Consider the following 18064-nt stretch of genomic DNA (forward strand, 5'->3'; position numbering starts at 1 on the left):
GTTAACATAAATAATTCTAGAAGTACAACATTTTGAGATGCAAAATGATAAATTTACATTTACTTGAAGCTCATGTCACATGCAGTTTTTCTAAACTTAAATGATCTCATGGATGTGGCTGTTGTGGTTCACAGTCATAGTGGCACCTGCTGGCTGCAGTAATTGTGGGGTATTCAAATGACTTTTACAAAGTCTTTTTACATTTACTCGCTTTAAATGCATATTGCCCATCATGCACAGTTGCCCTGAAGCTACCAGGGTGGTGATGGTGCCAGGGCTTGGGCCTGTCATTGCTGCTTGCAGCTATATTTGTTGTTGTTGTTTTTACCTAGGAAACTCGTGTTTACGATCATTCCAAAGGCACGTGAAGTAAGAATAAACACTGGTGTGAATGACACCTGGAAGCCAGACACATTAAAGTTAGAAATGGCCGTGCCTGCTCTTACCTGAAAATAAAGTGGATTGGTTTCTAATTAACGTCTTCTTCTTCTTCTTCTTGTCTTTCGTAAATTGACTGATCTGAAGTCGTGTTTGTGTGTGTGTGTTTATTAATTTTAATGCATTGTTTTATATCTCTATCTATTCCATTGATGCCATGTTTGGATGTTTTTGTTTGGAAATTTAAATTATTTTGAAGTAATATATTTATTCTTTAATAATTTGATTATTTCATATGTTCAATGAATAAATTAAGTAATTTAATGATTCAGCAGGCAAATTTTTTAGTTTCATGTGAGGATGTAGCTGCCAAAAACTTAGGTAGGTAGGTAAATGTTTAACAAACAAGTAATGCTTTAAATTATATTTATTTGTTTCTTATTCATTTTATTTAGTTTGTTGTTATACTGTTTAGTTACTTCACTTTAAAGATTACATATTCCAAAAGTATATGGTAAACAAAACATTTAGTGCCCTGATGCCATGTTAGTTCACACATGGTTCAAGCCCTTATAAATGGTGATAAAAATAAAAAGATAGTATATTTAAGAAGTAATGGAATAGATTATTTATTTTACTGTATTGTGTTGCACACTTATATCTGGATGGTACTCTGCTGGATTTGTTGATATTCTTGTTGTTTGTGTAGGAGATGCTGTCATTGTGGACACAACTGAGTGGGCGTCTGCTGGTGGGGGTTGACATTGCTCCTACAGCGCATCTGAATGCTGCCATCGCTGAGATCAGAGAACAGGCCTGCTGCTCAAGAACCACTGAAAGACTGAAGCACAGTTCAAATATGGGGTAAATAATTTTAGAAGCAAACACAAGCACACACACACACACACACACACACACACACACACACACACACACACACACACACACACACACATGGACTTGATGCTCTTATTTGTCCTCTGTCTTTTTCTCTTTTACTCTCCCATTTACACTCTTAGAAATAAAGGTTCCAAAAGGAGGTTTTCACAGCAGTGCCATAGAAGAAACATTTGGGGTTCCCCAAAGAACATTTCAGTGAACAATTCTTAAAAGAAAAATAACATTTTTAGTAATCTAAGGAACCTTTTGTAGAATGGATAGGTTCCATGGAAGTTATTTTTAAGAGTGCAGGCAGAAATGGATGGTTGGATATTAGACTGAAAGCTTTGCTTTCCTTTTTATTATATGAAATATAGTCATATATAATCTGTTTTACCTCTTAATATCTTATAGTGTCCTAATACTCACCATAACTATAATCCAATAGATATTGTATGTAAATTGCATGTAGAGTATAATCACTTTACCTCATCCCTCCACACAGTGGCACTCTCATACAGCAAAACAGCAGCAGTAAACCCCTTTGAATTGTGATTTACCAACATAAATCTATTTTCAGACATGTATGAAATGGATGTTTCTTGTGAAACTGGGCTTGCTGAAGTCAGTTAGGGATATCTTTTTCAAAATGTTGTAGAAGCGAATTCACATTATATGCAAAGATAATTTCTTGATCACAGCTATTGTATCATTATGCATGTATGGGCATTACCTCTACCATTGTATTCAAGACAAAGATTATTATTCTTTTTAAATAATGTGTATAGTAGTTTCTGAAATATTTTTTTCTTGGAAGTTTAAATTCCCAGGAAATGCATCATCTGATAAAACGTGTATGTTGAATGCAGTGTAAAGGCATGTTCAGGCCAAAGATGATAACTAAAATTGTTCAAATTCTTTGGGAATACAGACATCCACACCACAGCTATAACGATAACTGCAGAGAGGATTTTTTTCCCAGCTGATGAACAATGAGCATTTAAAGCATCAGGTAACTGCACCATGCACAAACAGAACATCATTGTGCATTGTATGGATGCTAATATGGTATCAGTATAGTTACAGCTAAAATCACCCTGGATAAAAATGTTTGCCAAATGTAAATGCAGATTCATTTTGTTCTTAACAGTTCCTGCAGTGTCCAGTCTTGTATTTGGTTGAAATTTGAACAATTAACATGTCACTGACACTGGGTAAGGTGACCTCCTGGATCTCTCACTGTAATCTTTAATTCACATCACTGCACCTTCTGCAGTTCAACTTTGACACTGTCAGTTCAATACTGATCTTCTGCGCTAATATTAAAACCCTGTAAATTAGCTTGAACTCTTGCAGACCCCACATATTAAGGCAACCTTTGCCCAATGCCCTGCTCAGATGTCTTTGAGATTTCCTTTAGGTGTGTCCTTTCACAAATTACCACTTCTCCTTTTGAGAGCTCCAGTGAATAAACAGTTTATCTTCCAAATGGAAATCAAAAACAGAAGTGAGGAAAAAAAAACACACACAAAATTTCACACTTTTAAGAACCCTCCAAAAAGGTCTACTGCAATATAATGAAATATTTCCAGTTTATGTGTTACTTTTTTTGTTGCTTGTTTTCTTGAATGTATTTAGAATGGCCATCACTGAAAAAAAGATGCTTTTTGGCATCTATTTATTGGCATAATTGGCATGAAGCTAACCAGCCAAACCTTGAGCCACAGAATTTAGACTTTTTTGGGACTCTGCAATTAGCTTATTTTGTCCTATCTCAGTTTAATTAAAGGGTTAGTTCACCCAAAAACGAAAATTCTACGCACTCCGAATCACTGATTCAAAACAAAAGAGTGTGAAGCTTTATGAAGCAGTGATATCAGATATCACTAGATAAAGTCGTTATTTTGTTTTTTTGGCGCACAAAAAGTATTCTCATCGCTTCATAACATTAAGGTTGAACCACTGTAGTCACATGAACTGTTTTAAATATGTCTTTAGGAGCTTTCTGGGTATTGAAAGTGTTAATTATCTTGCTCTCAATACAGGCCTCATAGAGCCATTCGATTTTATGGAAAATATCTGAATTTGTGTTGTGAAGATGAACGAAGGTCTTACGGGTGTGGAACGACATGAGGGTGAGTAATAAATGACAGAATTTTCATTTTTAGGTGAATTAACCCTTTAAGTATTTTAAGAATGTACAGCATTAAGTACAAGTGCAAATCTTATTTATTTGGTCATTATTAATTGGCATTTCCAATGACGTGCATGGACATGCATACACACACTCAAATGCACAAATACACAACAGCATAAGCAAAATGGGAAATATTTTCCTTGCAGTGCAAAATAAATACACTAGGGAAAGAAAAGAATACTGCTTCAAACTGCAGCATGGGGGAAATCCACACACCTGACTCGATATACCCACAATAGCATCAGAAAAGCACTTGCCATCTGTTTACAGCAGATCTCCACCACCCCATTACAATGTGCAACAATGCTCCAGAGATATCTGTTAAAGAGCTGACGTTTAGCCTGTTGTATTGTGTACATTTCCATGCAAATGCCACAGCACACAGAGAAAGAAACATTTGATCACTGCTCTTATTTGAGGATAATGGGGCTGTAGTATAAAGAATGGAACAAGCAGCAATTCATTCCTCATCTCAACCACTGAATTAAGACCTTAGAACAGACTTGTTTTTATTTTTGATGTTGGTTGGTTATAGTGCTGCAGTCTCTTGAGGCTTGCTCTCCACAAATATGGTACTTTGACCTTGATGACTGGATTGCTGGTGCGTTAAAGGAGATATCGGTCCCCTTCAGTTTTGGGCAAGTAGTGATAGTTGCTTGTCAATCCTTGAGTTTGCCAATTATAGCTTTTTTACTGATACATTTGCATTGATGTTACTGAATTGTGAGTATTGAGTTGGCTGGAAGGACATTATTAAGTGCCTACTGAAGGAGTTATTCAGCACAAGAGGAGTTTAAAGATGTAAAACGTGCTCTGCCAGTTCTTTGATGCAGTAATTCATTCTTTTTTATCTTCGTCTCTGTCTTTTGGTTCCCATGGTTCAGCTGCCCTCTTCAGGCATTAGGAATTTCCAAAAACATATTACAAAATATTTACACAGGACCATTTCCAGCTTAGGGCGAACAGCCTCGGCTCTCATTTGAGATTTTGAATAACACCAATACATATAGAACCAAGCCTTCAGGCTCAGTAAAAAGGCGAAGGTATTACTATGAAATTGCAGAATAAATATTTATTTGAAAATACCTCAGCAGTGGCAGGAGTACAGACAGTGTGTATTGTTCAGAGGGATCTCTGCCCTGATGAGGGAGTAAAAAAAAAATCACCCAGAAGATGGTTTGACTGAATAACAACACAATGGCTGCCTGATATGAGAGCGGATTTAGCCTGCAGGAAGCATAAGCAAACTGTAAATACACATCTGAGGCATTCTACTGACAGAAAAAGCAAATCCTTTAAAGTGTGGGATATTAGAGAGGTATTAGATCTGTTTAAATGCTCTCAGATCAGATCATTTTACAGAGTTCAAATGAGCCTAGAAGTCTGGCTAGAAAGCTAAAGAAGAAATTGTGCTAGATTTATTACATTGGTAAATGTATATGCAAACATTTATGATATCAATAACACATTAAGCATACAAGTATGTGTAAAAAAAGCTACTATATGATTTTGGTTAAGTAAAATGGCTGACTTATACAGTATGTTTAGCAAACCTGCTGACTCATAGGAGACGTCACCATGTCCCACACCTCCAGTTTTATGATAGCCCTGCCCAAAGGACACATGGTGGCCCTGATGTCCAGGTGTTTGCCCTCAAAGTTAATGCCTGACCCATTAGCCTCCTCCCTCACAAAGCCCTGTTGATTTTTTTGATAGTACATTTCTTTATAAAGGGCCTGGTCACACTCCTTTCCTTTCGGGTAGATACCTATTGCAAACCAATTCTTATACAGATTATAGTCCCATGGGACAGAAAACATTAGGGCCAGGGTCTCAATGTAGTCATTTCTGCTTCGCTCGAACAGGTCGTAGGTCAGAACCCCCACGCTTCCGGTGGCGTGAGCGCTGGTCTTGCTGAAAGTGCATACTTCAGTCTTTAGGGGGCGCACTGTGGGCTGAGGTGGATTTGAGGCTTCACCACTCTCCAGATAGACCCTGTGGGATTTATACCCATGAATAATATGCAAACACACACACACACACATATTCTTATTGCTACACAACATGCATATTTAAAGGAATAGTTCACCCAGAAAGTTACATTTTTCAAATTAAGAATTTTTCAACAATTTTGTCCATAAAATTTAAATGTCAGTTGGGTCCAAAACAACATTGTATGGACAAAAAATGTTGTTTAAAATGTCTTTTGTGTTTCACAGAAGAAAGTAAGTCATACATGTTTGGAACGACATGAGGAAATGTCCATTTTTGGTTGAACTATCCCATTAAATGCATTTCAAGCTCCTTTCCTTGAATACATGTTAAGAGACAAAGTTTTAGTTTTGAATGCTTGTTTGAACATTAGTTTTGTTTCTGGTTGTAGACTCACTTTGGGTTGATGAGACAGTAGCTGCTTGTCAGGTTGGTGATCTCTATGGTGGCGTGTCTTCTGCTGCTTACGTTGGCAGCGGCAGCCTCAGCAGACTCAGTCATGATGGTGGACGATAGATCTGATTGACGACTGAAAAGGGATGCTGTGAGAAAAGAAGTCTGCACCTCAGTAAAAAGAAGTGGAAATGCAGTTTTGTTTACACTACATGGCTGCAGTGAAAATAAAATAACCTTTCTCTTGTTTTTCTATGATATAAAGTTTGCGGCCACAAGTTAATTGTCCTCTATTTGAACTACTGTGCTGAATGTGTTGAATTCAATGTTTTATTCTTGAAGAACACCCTGTACTTGTGTGTGCAAACACTACAGTATAAATGTAAAAAGTTCACATATTCTCAGTGTTAACAAGCGCATAAACAGAGTCACAGTAATTACACGCAGAGACAGAGACCTCCACCTCCACCTTAACAACCACTGTGCCTGTAGCAATCTTCAATTTTATTATGCTCTGCTTTAAAAGAGGAAGCAAAGAGTGTGAAAAAGTGTCCATAACTGAATAAACTCTTGCCATTTTATAATATATAAAAGGATATATTAGCATTTAGTTTTGATTATAAAGTTATGATTATAAAGCATATTCCGTCTCCATGAGAATGAAGGCTTACCTCTTTGGTACTCCGGAGTGCGTGTATGTGTGTTGCTCAGTAACGGTGCGTTCTGAAATAGTCACTGTGTTTTTACTCTGTCCCTTTCCCTGTAATCATGATCAGCAACAAGAACAGTTCAAGTACCTACCTGCGAAAAAAAAACAAAACATGCTTATTCAAATTTAGTGTACACCCTCTTTACTCACAGACATGGATACACATGCACACACACATTTCAGCTCAATCACTGTCATGGGTGGGAAAATGCTTGGAAGAGTTCCACACCCATAACTGTTAGATTTGTTAGGCCAGAACAGTGAAGTTGCATGCACAGATTTGTCTCAGAAATGACTCAGATTTACAGGAGTGCATTTTAGGTGGGGCTTCTTGATGATCAATCTTAATAATTTGTTTTTATAGCGTTTAGTACTGCATAGTTTGTTTGCTTTTTTATTACGAAACTTTAAGCAAGACTAGGTAAAGGGTTTGGATGGGAATTTTTGTTCTGTGATATGTTTTTAATAATAAGCCCAGAAATATTCTCACTCCTTGCTGCTTTAATCACAGTGGGAAAAATGTTGTTCATAGGAATAAAAAAAAAAAAAAAGGAGGCAACAGTTTTCACAGATTTTTTTTTTTTTTAGTTTTTTTATTTTAATTAAATTCATGATTTTTGTAACAATTGTCTGTTCTGATTACTTAGACTTAAGAGGTGTTAAATGTTTTTAAATTGTTCAGTATTGTGCTTCATTTGACGTTTCCTATTGGTCTCCCTTGTAAAGCATAGTGAGGTCATGGGTTTGATTCCTTTGCATGAATTTAGGTATACTTATACTTATTTATAAATTATATATATATATATAATTTAGGTTTCACTTTATGTTTCACTTTTAACACATTCTGTTGATTATAAGTAATGTTGCACATTCATGCTACATGTATACTAACTCTGATTAGAGTATTAGTAGAGTATTAGTAGACTGGTAGGGTTAGGGTTAGAATAAGTTTAGAATAAGTTTAAATATATCTTGTGTAAAGAGTACCTGAAAACCATACTAAAGTAAAAGTATAGATACCTTAGAGCAAAAATGACTCCACTACAAGTTACAAGTCACCAGTTTCAATAGCACTGGAGTAAAAGTCCTAGAGTGTCTGATTTTTTCAATACTTAAAGGGTTAGTTCACCCAAAAATTAAAATAATGTAATTTATTACTCACCCTCATGTCGTTCTACACCCGTAAGACCTTCGTTCATCTTCAGAACACAAATTAAGATATTTTTGATGAAATCCAAGGGTATCTGATCCACACATAGGCAGCAATGTCATTGCACCTTTTGACCCAGAAAGGTAGTCAAAAACATGGTTGAAATAGTCACTGTGACTACACAGTGACTACAGTGGTTCAACCTTAATGTAATGAAGCGACGAGAATACTTTTGGTGTGCAAAAAACAAAACAAAAATACCACTGACCCACTTGAACCACTGTAGTCACATTGACTATTTGAACTTTCTGGATGTTAAAAGGTGCAATGACATTGCTGCCTGGATCAGATACCCTCAGATTTTATCAAAAATATCTTAATTTGTGTTCTGAAGATGAACGAAGGTCTTATGGGTGTAGGACGACATGAAGGTAAGTAATTAATGACAGAAAATTCATTTTTGGGTGAACTAACCCTTTAAGTATTTTACTCATACTGAATATAAGCTCAAAGATGCACTAGTCCGCAACACCTAAGAGACATGCCAGTGAAAAACAAGAAACAGTTTATTTGTGAGGAGAGCAATCCCCTGTTCCCATTCAGTCGGTCACGTTCGACGTACGTCGGACAGACCGACGAATAGGAATCTCGCTAGAGAGGCCAGTCTACTTCGAGTGTAACTAAACAAGCCAATGCACATTGGCATGCAATCATATGCATCAGCTGCTCGCCTCGCAGCGCGGGTATATAATGAGCAGCAGGTGCGTTGCATCTTCAGCTTTTCGCTTCGGAGCCAAACCTTCTATGAAGACAGCTACTGAAAGCGAGTGTGGTGAACGAGTCTCTCTTCAAGACGTCTCTTTGTTGCGAGGTGCAGGCGGACAGCGCAGCAGCGGGGCCGATTCTCCTTTTGTTTTTGTTTTTGCCTTTAATTTGATTGAGCAAAGCGGTAATCAGCGTGAAGGCCGTTCTCACGGCTGGTGAAACGGTGCGCCTAGAGCGCTAAAAAGCTGTTGTTACAGCTGGTAAGAGGAGCGCCTTCAAGGAGAGTGCACACGACAGGCTGCACATTCCCTGTCTGTGCTGCAGCGGCTATTCCCCTGCGTGCTTCAGCACCTAAAAGAGTCAGTCCTTGAAAGAGCTAACACGAGTAGTTCGCGTCTTTTTAAAGATGTCGTTCTACTTGTGTGTTTCTGGATGCGGTCGTTACCTGGCGCCTCGGGATGGTCACCAGCGCTGTATCGCGTGCTTGGGCTTAAGGCACGCTGAGGCAGCGTTTGTGGATGAGTCATGTACCCATTGTGGGAAGATGACCATCGCGGAGTTGCGGTCGAGACTCCACTTTCTGCAAAGGGGTGGAGTCCCGGTCCCGACGCCTCGCTCCAATCCTCCTCAGAGGGTTGCTGCGAGCGGCGGGGCTGGTGACTTGAGGATAACGGTGAGCGCGCTTCCTTCGGGGAACCAACCCCCTAGGAACCCTCCCCCTCGTGCGCTCCGCAGCCAGTAGAGCTGCCCTCGGAACGTGGTGGACCACCCCAGAGGTGTGTACCATCCGTTTCCTTCGGAGCTCCCCCAGACGACCGGATGTCGATCGCTGCATCGGAGGGTGAGCCTGATACTTCTGGGGAGGATGAGTCGGCGCAGTTGCCTCCTTCGGGGGTGACAACTGTGCCCGACACGGACCCGGAAATGATGGCTATGCTTTCCCGGGCCGCCAACAGGGTCGGGCTCGTGTGGAATCCTCCACCGTGTCCCGAACCCTCGAGGTTGGATGACTGGTATCTCGGGGTGGCCAGGGCTGGTTCTCAGCCCCCCACCCCAGTGCCCTTCTTCCCGGAGGTGCATGAAGAGCTCACGGGCACGTGGACGGCACCTTTTACTGCCCGAAACCGTGTCGGTGGGTCCTCCTCCCTCACCACCCTTGATGGCGGGGCAGCGAAGGGTTACACGCGCATACCCCCTGTGGAACGGGCCGTTGCTATGCAACTGTGCCCTAACTCCACCTGGCGGGGGGAGCCGTCTCTCCCTTCCCGGGCCTGTAAGTACTCGTCGGATCTTACCGGCAAGGCTTATCAGGCCTGTGGGGAAGCTGCCTCTGCCTTACACGCTATGGCGTTGTTGCAGGTCCATCAGGTCCATTCGTGCCGCGACGGACCTCGCGCTTCGAGCGACGAAGGTTACGGCGCGGTCAGTGGGTCGTGCGATGTCCACTATGGTGGTCCAGGAACGCCATCTCTGGCTGTGTCTTGCGGACATGAGGGATACCGACAAGGTCAGGTTTCTTAATTCCCCCGTGTCCCAGACCGGCCTTTTCGGCGACGCGGTCGAGAACTTTGCCCAACAGTTCTCGGCTGTACAAAGGCAGTCTGAGGCCATCAGTCACATCCTGCCGAGGCGGTCAGACTACCCGTCGCCGAGGGCGCCCCCCTGCAGCCGCCCCCGCTCCCGCGCCCCAGCAGCAGCAGCCTCCATCCAAGCGGTGCCGTGGAGCCGGTCGCGGGCGGGGCGCCCAGCCCGTCCAGCCACCCCCCAAGAAGAAGGGTGGCAAGGCCAAGTCCAAGCGGCCCTAGGACGGGCGACCCGGAGATGGAGGGGACTGCTCTTCAGGAGGTGGTGAATGCACCACTCCTTCCCCCGGAGGAGGGCCGAGTGGAGAATCTTTTGTTGTTTCCTTTTGTTCCGCCGCTGGCTCAACGGCCAGCGGTACCCAAATTTTCGAGAAAAGAGCAGTTTCCTTTATCTCCGGGTCCGAAGAGGGCTCGGAGAGCAGTGGGAGGGCTAGAACCTCACCACTCTCATCCACCTCTTCTGTCGCCAGCGGACAGCAGCGAGCAGCAGGTAAGCAAATCCTCGACTGCTCCCTCTGTCCACCCGTGGAGGCAGGTAAGTGTTGCACAGCACACTGTGACCCCGCTTCGGGCCGCCTCACACAGAGAGCCTCCCGGGCCGCGTCCCTGCGTTCCACCTCGCTGCCCCGCGGCGGGTACGCCGGTGGTCCCTTGGTGCCGCTGGTGCGGTCTCTGGGAGCCTGGCTAGCGCTCCCAGTCCGTCTCGCTGGCTCCTCCGGACCATCAGGCTCGGCTATGCGATTCAGTTCGCCCCGGCGTCCCCCAAGTTCAGGGGCGTCCTCTTCACTTCAGTGAAAGATGTCGATGCCCCTGTTCTGCGTGCGGAGATTGCAGTCCTACTGGCGAAGGACGCGATAGAGCCGGTCCCTCCAGCCGATTTGAGGTCAGGGTTCTACAGCCCCTACTTCATTGTACCCAAGAAAAGCGGCGGGTTACGACCGATCTTGGACCTGCGAGTTTTGAATCGGAGCCTTCACAAGCTACCGGTCAAAATGCTTACGCAGAAACGCATTTTCGAGTGCATCCGTCCCCGAGATTGGTTTGCAGCGATCGACCTGAAGGACGCGTACTTTCATGTTTCGATTCTTCCGCGACACAGGCCATTCCTGAGATTCGCGTTCGAAGGTCGAGCATATCAGTACAGAGTCTTACCCTTCGGGCTGGCCCTGTCTCCCCGCGTCTTCACGAAAGTCGTGGAGGGAGCCCTTGTTCCCATGAGAGAACAGGGTCGCATTCTCAACTACCTGGACGACTGGCCCATTCTAGCACAGTCTCGGGATCAGTTGTGCGAGCACAGGGACTTAGTGCTCAGGCACCTCAGCCAGTTGGGGCTTCAGGTCAACTGGGAGAAGAGCAAACTCGCCCCAGTGCAGAGGATCTCTTTTCTCGGTATGGAGTTGGATTCGGTCGAACGGGTAGCACGCCTCACAGAGGAACGTGCTCGGTCGGTGTTGAACTGCCTGAATACGTTCAATGGCAGGACAGCGGTCCCACTGAAGTTTTTTCAGAGGCTCCTGGGGCATATGGCGGCTGCAGCGGCTGTAACACCGCTCGGGCTGCTTCATATGAGACCGCTTCAGCACTGGCTTCACGGCCGAGTCCCGAGATGGGCGTGGCAACGCGGCACGTTCCGGGTGCCAATCACTCAGGAGTGCCGCCGAACCTTCAGTCCGTGGTCGGACCCTTTGTTTCTCCGGGCAGGAGTGCCCCTAGAACGAGTGTCCCGGCATGCTGTGGTTTTCACAGATGCTTCTGCCACCGGCTGGGGTGCCACGTACAACGGGCATGCAGTCTCAGGGGTTTGGACGGGACCCCATCTGCATTGGCACATCAATTGCCTCGAGTTGCTGGCAGTACGCCTTGCGCTGAGCCGCCTCAAAGGCCTGCTTCGCGACAGGCATGTACTGGTCCGTACGGACAACACTGCGACCGTTGCGTACATCAACCGCCAAGGTGGTCTACGCTCCCGTCGCATGTCGCAACTCGCCCGCCATCTCCTCCTGTGGAGTCGGAAGCATCTGAGGTCGCTTCGCGCCATTCATGTCCCCGGTGTGCTCAACCGTGTGGCCGACGAGCTATCACGAGCTGCGCTGCCCGGAGAGTGGCGACTCCACCCCCAGGTGGTTCAGCTGATCTGGAGAGAGTTTGGAGAGGCTCAGGTAGACCTGTTTGCCTCACCAGAAACCTCCCACTGCCAGTTGTTTTACTCTCTGACCGAGGGAACACTCGGGACAGACGCACTGGCTCACAGCTGGCCCCGGGGCCTGCGCAAATATGCGTTTCCCCCAGTGAGCCTACTTGCACAGACCCTGTGCAAAGTCAGGGAGGACGAGGAGCAGGTCTTGTTAGTTGCGCCTTACTGGCCCAACCGGACCTGGTTCCCAGAACTCTCACTCCTCGCGACAGCCCCTCCCTGGCCCATTCCTCTGAGGAAGGACCTCCTCTCTCAGAGACGGGGCACTCTTTGGCACCCGCGTCCAGACCTCTGGAAACTCCATGTCTGGTCCCTGGACGGGACGCGGAGGTTCTAGGTGACTTACCCCCCGAGGTACTTAACACCATCACTTCGGCACGTGCACTGTCTACGAGACGTGCTTACGCCGAAGTGGAACCTGTTCGTCGAGTGGTGCTCTTCTCGCCGAGAAGACCCCCGAAGATGCTCGATCGGTGTCGTGCTTTCCTTCTTGCAGCAAGGGTTGGAGCGTAGGCTGTCCCCCTCCACCCTCAAAGTCCATTCTGCTGCTATCTCCGCTTACCACGACCACATAGATGGCAAATCTGTTGGTCAGCACGACCTGGTCGTCAGGTTCCTTAGGGGGCGAGACGGTTAAATCCTCCTCGTCCCCCCTCCATACCCTCTTGGGACCTTACTCTGGTGCTCAGAGCACTCCAGATTGCTCCCTTTGAGCCTTTGCTGTCAGCAGACTTAAAGATTCTCTCTATGAAAACTTTGCTGCTGGTGGCATTGGCCTCCATCAAGAGGGTAGGGGACCTGCAGTCATTTTCGGTCGACGAATCGTGCCTAGAGTTCGGGCCGGGTGACAGCCACGTGGTACTGAGACCCCGGCCTGGCTATGTGCCCAAGGTTCCTACCACTCCCTTCAGGGATCAGGTGGTGAGCCTGCAAGCGCTGCCCTCGGAGGAGGCAGACCCAGCCCTGGCTTTGCTCTGTCCAGTTCGCGCCTTGCGACTGTACATAGACAGAACTCGAAGCTTCAGGACCTCAGACCAGCTCTTCGTCTGTTACGGAGGCCAGCAGAAGGGAAAGGCTGTCTCCAAGCAGAGGATGGCCCACTGGATAGTGGATGCCATCGCCCTGGCTTACCAAGCTCAGGGCGTGCCCTGCCCGCTCAGGTTGCATGCCCACTCCACGAGAGGTGTGGCATCCTCCTGGGCGCTGGCTCGTGGCGCCTCGCTAACAGACATTTGTAGAGCTGCGGGCTGGGCGACACCTAACACGTTCGCTAGATACTATAGCCTTCGTGTCGAGCCGGTCTCCTCCCGTGTTCTCGCCTCAGGTCAGAGGCACGGAGAGGCCCCGGCTTAGTGTCGGCTTGCTGCGCTACATGCGCATTCTATTTTCCAGAGAGTCCCTACGGGCAGACCCTGTTGAGTCCTCCGGTTACCCTTCGGCAGCCGACGTGGCGGAGCGTCTGGCGCCAGGCCTATACTCCGTTGTATCCTTGAGAACCGGATTTAGGCTGGGTTCCATATGTGTGACCCTACGGGGGATCCCATATGGCTTTTTCCACGGCTGCTCCTAAACGAAGCCCGTGTCTTTCCCTCTGGGAGAACCCATCTCTCACCGAGTGGAGTCACCCCAGTTCTTCCATATGTTGTACAACCTACAAGGTTAGTCCATATGTACTTATCCATATAACTCCTTCGGGGAAGGATATGGCTTCCGCAGCGTTCCTTATCGCATGTAAGGCTACGCTTTCCCAGCGTTATCCAATTGTCGCACTGAGTGGGTTTTGGGAACAACAGTGATCGACCCTCTCTGCGTGAGCCTGGTCCCACCGTCCTTAGGCAAGGGGTTACAGGTGGCTCACGACAGAGCGCTGGAAGAGGGCAGCCCCTGTGGCGCTTTGGTAGGGATTCCTATTCGTCGGTCTGTCCGACGTACGTCGAACGTGACCGACTGAATGGGAACGTCTCGGTTACATAGGTAACCCTCGTTCCCTGAAGGAGGGAACGGAGACGTACGTCCCGTCGCCACAGGCGTTGTCCTGCTGATGCTGCCGCCTGCTGGGTTCGGCTCCTCAGCGAAAACCTGAAGATGCAACGCACCTGCTGCTCATTATATACCCGCGCTGCGAGGCGAGCAGCTGATGCATATGATTGCATGCCAATGTGCATTGGCTCGTTTAGTTACACTCAAAGTAGACTGGCCTCTCTAGCGAGATTCCTATTCGTCGGTCTGTCCGACGTACGTCTCCGTTCCCTCCTTCAGGGAACGAGGGTTACCTATGTAACCGAGACGTTTATTTTGATATATGATTTTAAAGTTGAAATAAAACTGAACACCTTAGTATTGCGCTAAATCAAAGTCGACACAACAATCTCTTAAGCGTCAAGTCTCAGTTAAGCTCAAGTATTTAAAAAGGGCAAAAGTAAACCCATTCCATTCTGAAGGTCTTCAATATAATATTAGTAAAATAATGTTAAATATAATTAAAGCCTAAAAAAGTCAAAGCTTACTTGCACTGGACATCATGTCCTCATCTCAAATATAAAACACCTGTGATTTAGCAACTAGTTTTTGGCGATACTGCTTATTTTGTGGCAGAAATAAACCACTGCAGAAAAAGTTAAGTGCAATGCAAAATGTAATGTGTAATTGCATTAATTGCTCAAATGTATTGGAGTAAAGAGTACATTAAAAATGTAGTGAAGAGAGTAAAAGTTGCTAATATCTTTGATACTCAAAGTACAATGTATCCAAAAAGATACTTAAGTACAGTAACTAATTACATTTTCTCAAATACTTTACACTACTGATGTGTGTGTGTGTGTGTGTGTGTGTGTGTGTGTGTGTGTGTGTGTGTGTGTACGTATGTAGCTATATTTTGGGAACAAATTTGTACCCAGAAGTGACCAAAACCTGACAAAATCTCCAAAAACCTCCTTTTAGGGATGTCCTCATTTGTAAAACTGGTTTAAAAATAAATTAATTAAAGGTTTTTTAAAAATGTAAAAATGGAGACAGTTTTCTGTGATGGGCAGTGTTGCCAAGTCCACGGTATTCCCGCGGAATTGGGCTACTCTTACACTGCGGGTTGTTTTTCGTGTCCATGGGTTGAATCGACCCAAAATAACATGATATTTAGTCACTGGAATGCAAATTTTTCCTGTGGAGTCCCACCAAAAACACAAATTTTACCCCCCACACCATGATTTTTACTGTGGCATCCCCCTGAAATGCGATTGGCCTTCTTTTGGGCTAGTTTTGAGGGCGGGTTTTGTTGTGAAAACCTGGCAACCCTGGTGATGGGTAGGTTTAGGGGTAGGGTTAGTATGAGGGAATAGATTATACAGTTTGTACACTATAAAAAATATTATGTCTATGGAATGTCCCCATTTAGATAGCTAATTAAATATGTGTGTGTGTATAACGGAAACATAGAATGAGTATTCAAAACAATTGTTTTTTTTTATTTAGAAACATTTTTGGACAGCATAAATGCAGGTATTAATACAAACATCAAAAAGTGACATCAACATTTAAAAGCAGAATGCCATGTTCATTATTATTTTGCATATGATGAATAAGAACATGTAAAGTATATGAAGCAATTTTCAATTACTGCGTTAAAGCTGATTTTGTTTAATATTTAGCCCATCTTCTCATACACCTCTAGCTTAATAATAGCCCTGCCCACAGTAGACATGGTCGCCCTTAAGTCAACTTTCTTTCCTCTGTAGATGACTCCAGATCCCCCTGCGTCTACACGGGTGAACTGGCTGAAGTCCTTTCCCTCATACATGTGCTTGTACAGGGCCTTGTCACATCCACGGCTGCTCTCAAACAAACCAATGGCCATGACATTTTTGTAGAGGTGGTAGTCGAAGGGCACGGAGAACAGAATGGCCATGCGCTCAGTGCACATTTGATTCTGCATGTGTAAGAGGTCATAGGTCAAGATGCCCACAGCCCCAGTGGCAGTGTTGTCATCCTTTGTGAATGAGCAAACCTCAGTCTTGGCGGTGCGGATGGTGGGTTGGGGAGGATGGAAACTGAACCCACTGTACATGTAGACTCTGAGAGAAGTTGACATTTGTCAATAATGTATTATAGAGATGTACAATTACAGTAAATAACAGAGTAAATAAAATGAATTTGCCATACAATTGAAATATAAGTCAGTCCCCTTCACTAACTGCATTTTTAAAGAGTTTTTATTAGTTTATCTGGTAACTTAATTTACTTTAAGTGAACTTAATGTAAATGTGAAATATATCTGCATATGCTCAGGCATCTCCTTACTTTGGATTGATAAGGCAGTAAGCACTGCTAATATTGCTGATCTCCACTGTACAGTTCCTGTTAGTGTTTATAGTTGCTGACACGGCCTCTGCAGTCTGCATGTTGGCGCTTCTTCTTGAAACAAAAGAAAGATTAAAAAACTGGAAAAATTCTTTTGAAAAGATAATTGCAATAATTAGCAAAGTCTTAAAGGGTCAGTTCACGTAAAAAAATATTGTTTCATTTACTTTATTACATATTACTTTTACTTAATTCTAAACATGTATGACCTTTTTTCTTACATTGAACACAGAAGAAGATATTTAGCAGAATGTCCAAGCTGTTTTTCCCCATACAATGAAGGTGGATGTGGGCTAAATGTAATCACCAGTGCGACTTGGTCAGAATTTTAATTTTTGAGTGAATCTTACCTTTTAAGCAGATAAATTATAAAGCTGACCCTACAACATTCTAATCAAATTCATTTGATAGCCATGTGCTTAACATTTACACATCAATCAAGGCAAAGCCTAATCTGTCTTCATGTCAGTAACTAGGCAGTAAATGTGTGACAGCAGGTACAGGTAGACAGATGATTGTTTTCTACAGTTTTAGCTAAGGCGCAAAAAGATTTCTAATAACAGGCCTGATGGCACGGCAGAATATGCAAGACACTTGCGGGCTCCATATGGCTCTGAGAACTAAATTGTTAGCAAACACAAACGGTGATTCAGTGAGCTGAGAATCAAAGACATGCACATAAGCGATGAGACTTCTCACCATCTTTTCAGCACAGATGAATTAAGGGTTAATGCTCATTTCTGTCTTTAAGATAAAAGCTTTTAACTTATTATTTTTTACAGTGCACACATGACACTTGACACAAACTGGTTAATAAGTACCTGACAGTTACCTGCTAGTAACAGATGCTGCTGCTGTTGAGAGAATTGAGGGTTTGCTGCTCTTCTGTTTCAGCGTAGATGAACAAAGTGGTGGATGAATGACAGAGAAACTTGTAGACACACACAAACCTGCTTGACAAACCCAGGCGTGTCCTTTTCTTTCCTCTCCAATGCTGACGGGAAAAAAAAATGCAGAAAGATTTGTGGGAGAGTTTGATGGGAGTTGACACAGTTAGATTGACTAACTGCTTTGCATCTTCACAATGCTCTATTTAGAGAATTCATGGGCACACAGCCAGTAAAAATGCTGGAAAACTCCATCATGACAACAGGCATTTTGTAGAAAAAAAAAAATCACTGGCTAATTCTGCAACAATTCATATTTTAATAGGTAGATTAAGGACTCAATGCTATGATTGTAGGACACTTGTGCAATGTTTGCTCTATGCACTTTATTATCAAAGCGTGTTAGAACATCTCTCTCCTAAAAGTGACACTGTGTGATTGAACGTATCATGGTCCGATGAAGCAGAGAGTGAAAACACACAGCCGCACCCTTATCGCTGACAAAACTGAGACTGAGAGTGTTGAGTGTCCCACTGCAAGTACAGGCATTTCCCCTTCGTTCCAGCACATTTTAAACTCACTTA

At 44.3% G+C, this 18064-nt stretch overlaps 2 protein-coding genes across 2 annotated transcripts; both read right to left on the minus strand.

Annotated features, from left to right (window-relative positions):
- Positions 1-4037: 4037 nt before the first annotated feature.
- Positions 4038-6593, minus strand: apnl (actinoporin-like protein). The gene is made up of 3 exons (XM_067374517.1): positions 6511-6593; positions 5844-5988; positions 4038-5449 (listed from the first exon to the last, which is right to left on the minus strand). The coding sequence occupies exons 2-3, from the start codon at positions 5945-5947 to the stop codon at positions 4999-5001; spliced, it is 555 nt and encodes a 184-aa protein (XP_067230618.1). The 5' UTR covers positions 5948-5988; positions 6511-6593; the 3' UTR covers positions 4038-4998.
- A 9287-nt stretch (positions 6594-15880) lies between these two features.
- On the minus strand, positions 15881-17541 carry LOC137011580 (bryoporin-like). The gene is made up of 3 exons (XM_067374528.1): positions 17426-17541; positions 16534-16644; positions 15881-16307 (listed from the first exon to the last, which is right to left on the minus strand). Exons 2-3 carry the CDS (start codon positions 16632-16634, stop codon positions 15881-15883), a joined length of 528 nt encoding a protein of 175 aa, XP_067230629.1. The 5' UTR covers positions 16635-16644; positions 17426-17541.
- Positions 17542-18064: the final 523 nt, after the last annotated feature.

This window comes from Chanodichthys erythropterus, chromosome 3, assembly GCF_024489055.1.
Source record: "Chanodichthys erythropterus isolate Z2021 chromosome 3, ASM2448905v1, whole genome shotgun sequence".
NCBI classification, from domain to species: Eukaryota; Metazoa; Chordata; class Actinopteri; order Cypriniformes; family Xenocyprididae; genus Chanodichthys; species Chanodichthys erythropterus.

Coding starts and splice junctions, on each gene's coding strand:
- apnl (XM_067374517.1), bottom strand. CDS start 5,947: ATGACTGAGTCTGCTGAGGCTGCCGCTGCCAACGTAAGCAGCAGAAGA. Junction 5,450..5,843: donor TACTGTCTCATCAACCCAAA/GTGAGTCTACAA, acceptor TAAATCCCACAG/GGTCTATCTGGAGAGTGGTG.
- LOC137011580 (XM_067374528.1), bottom strand. CDS start 16,634: ATGCAGACTGCAGAGGCCGTGTCAGCAACTATAAACACTAACAGGAAC. Junction 16,308..16,533: donor TACTGCCTTATCAATCCAAA/GTAAGGAGATGC, acceptor AACTTCTCTCAG/AGTCTACATGTACAGTGGGT.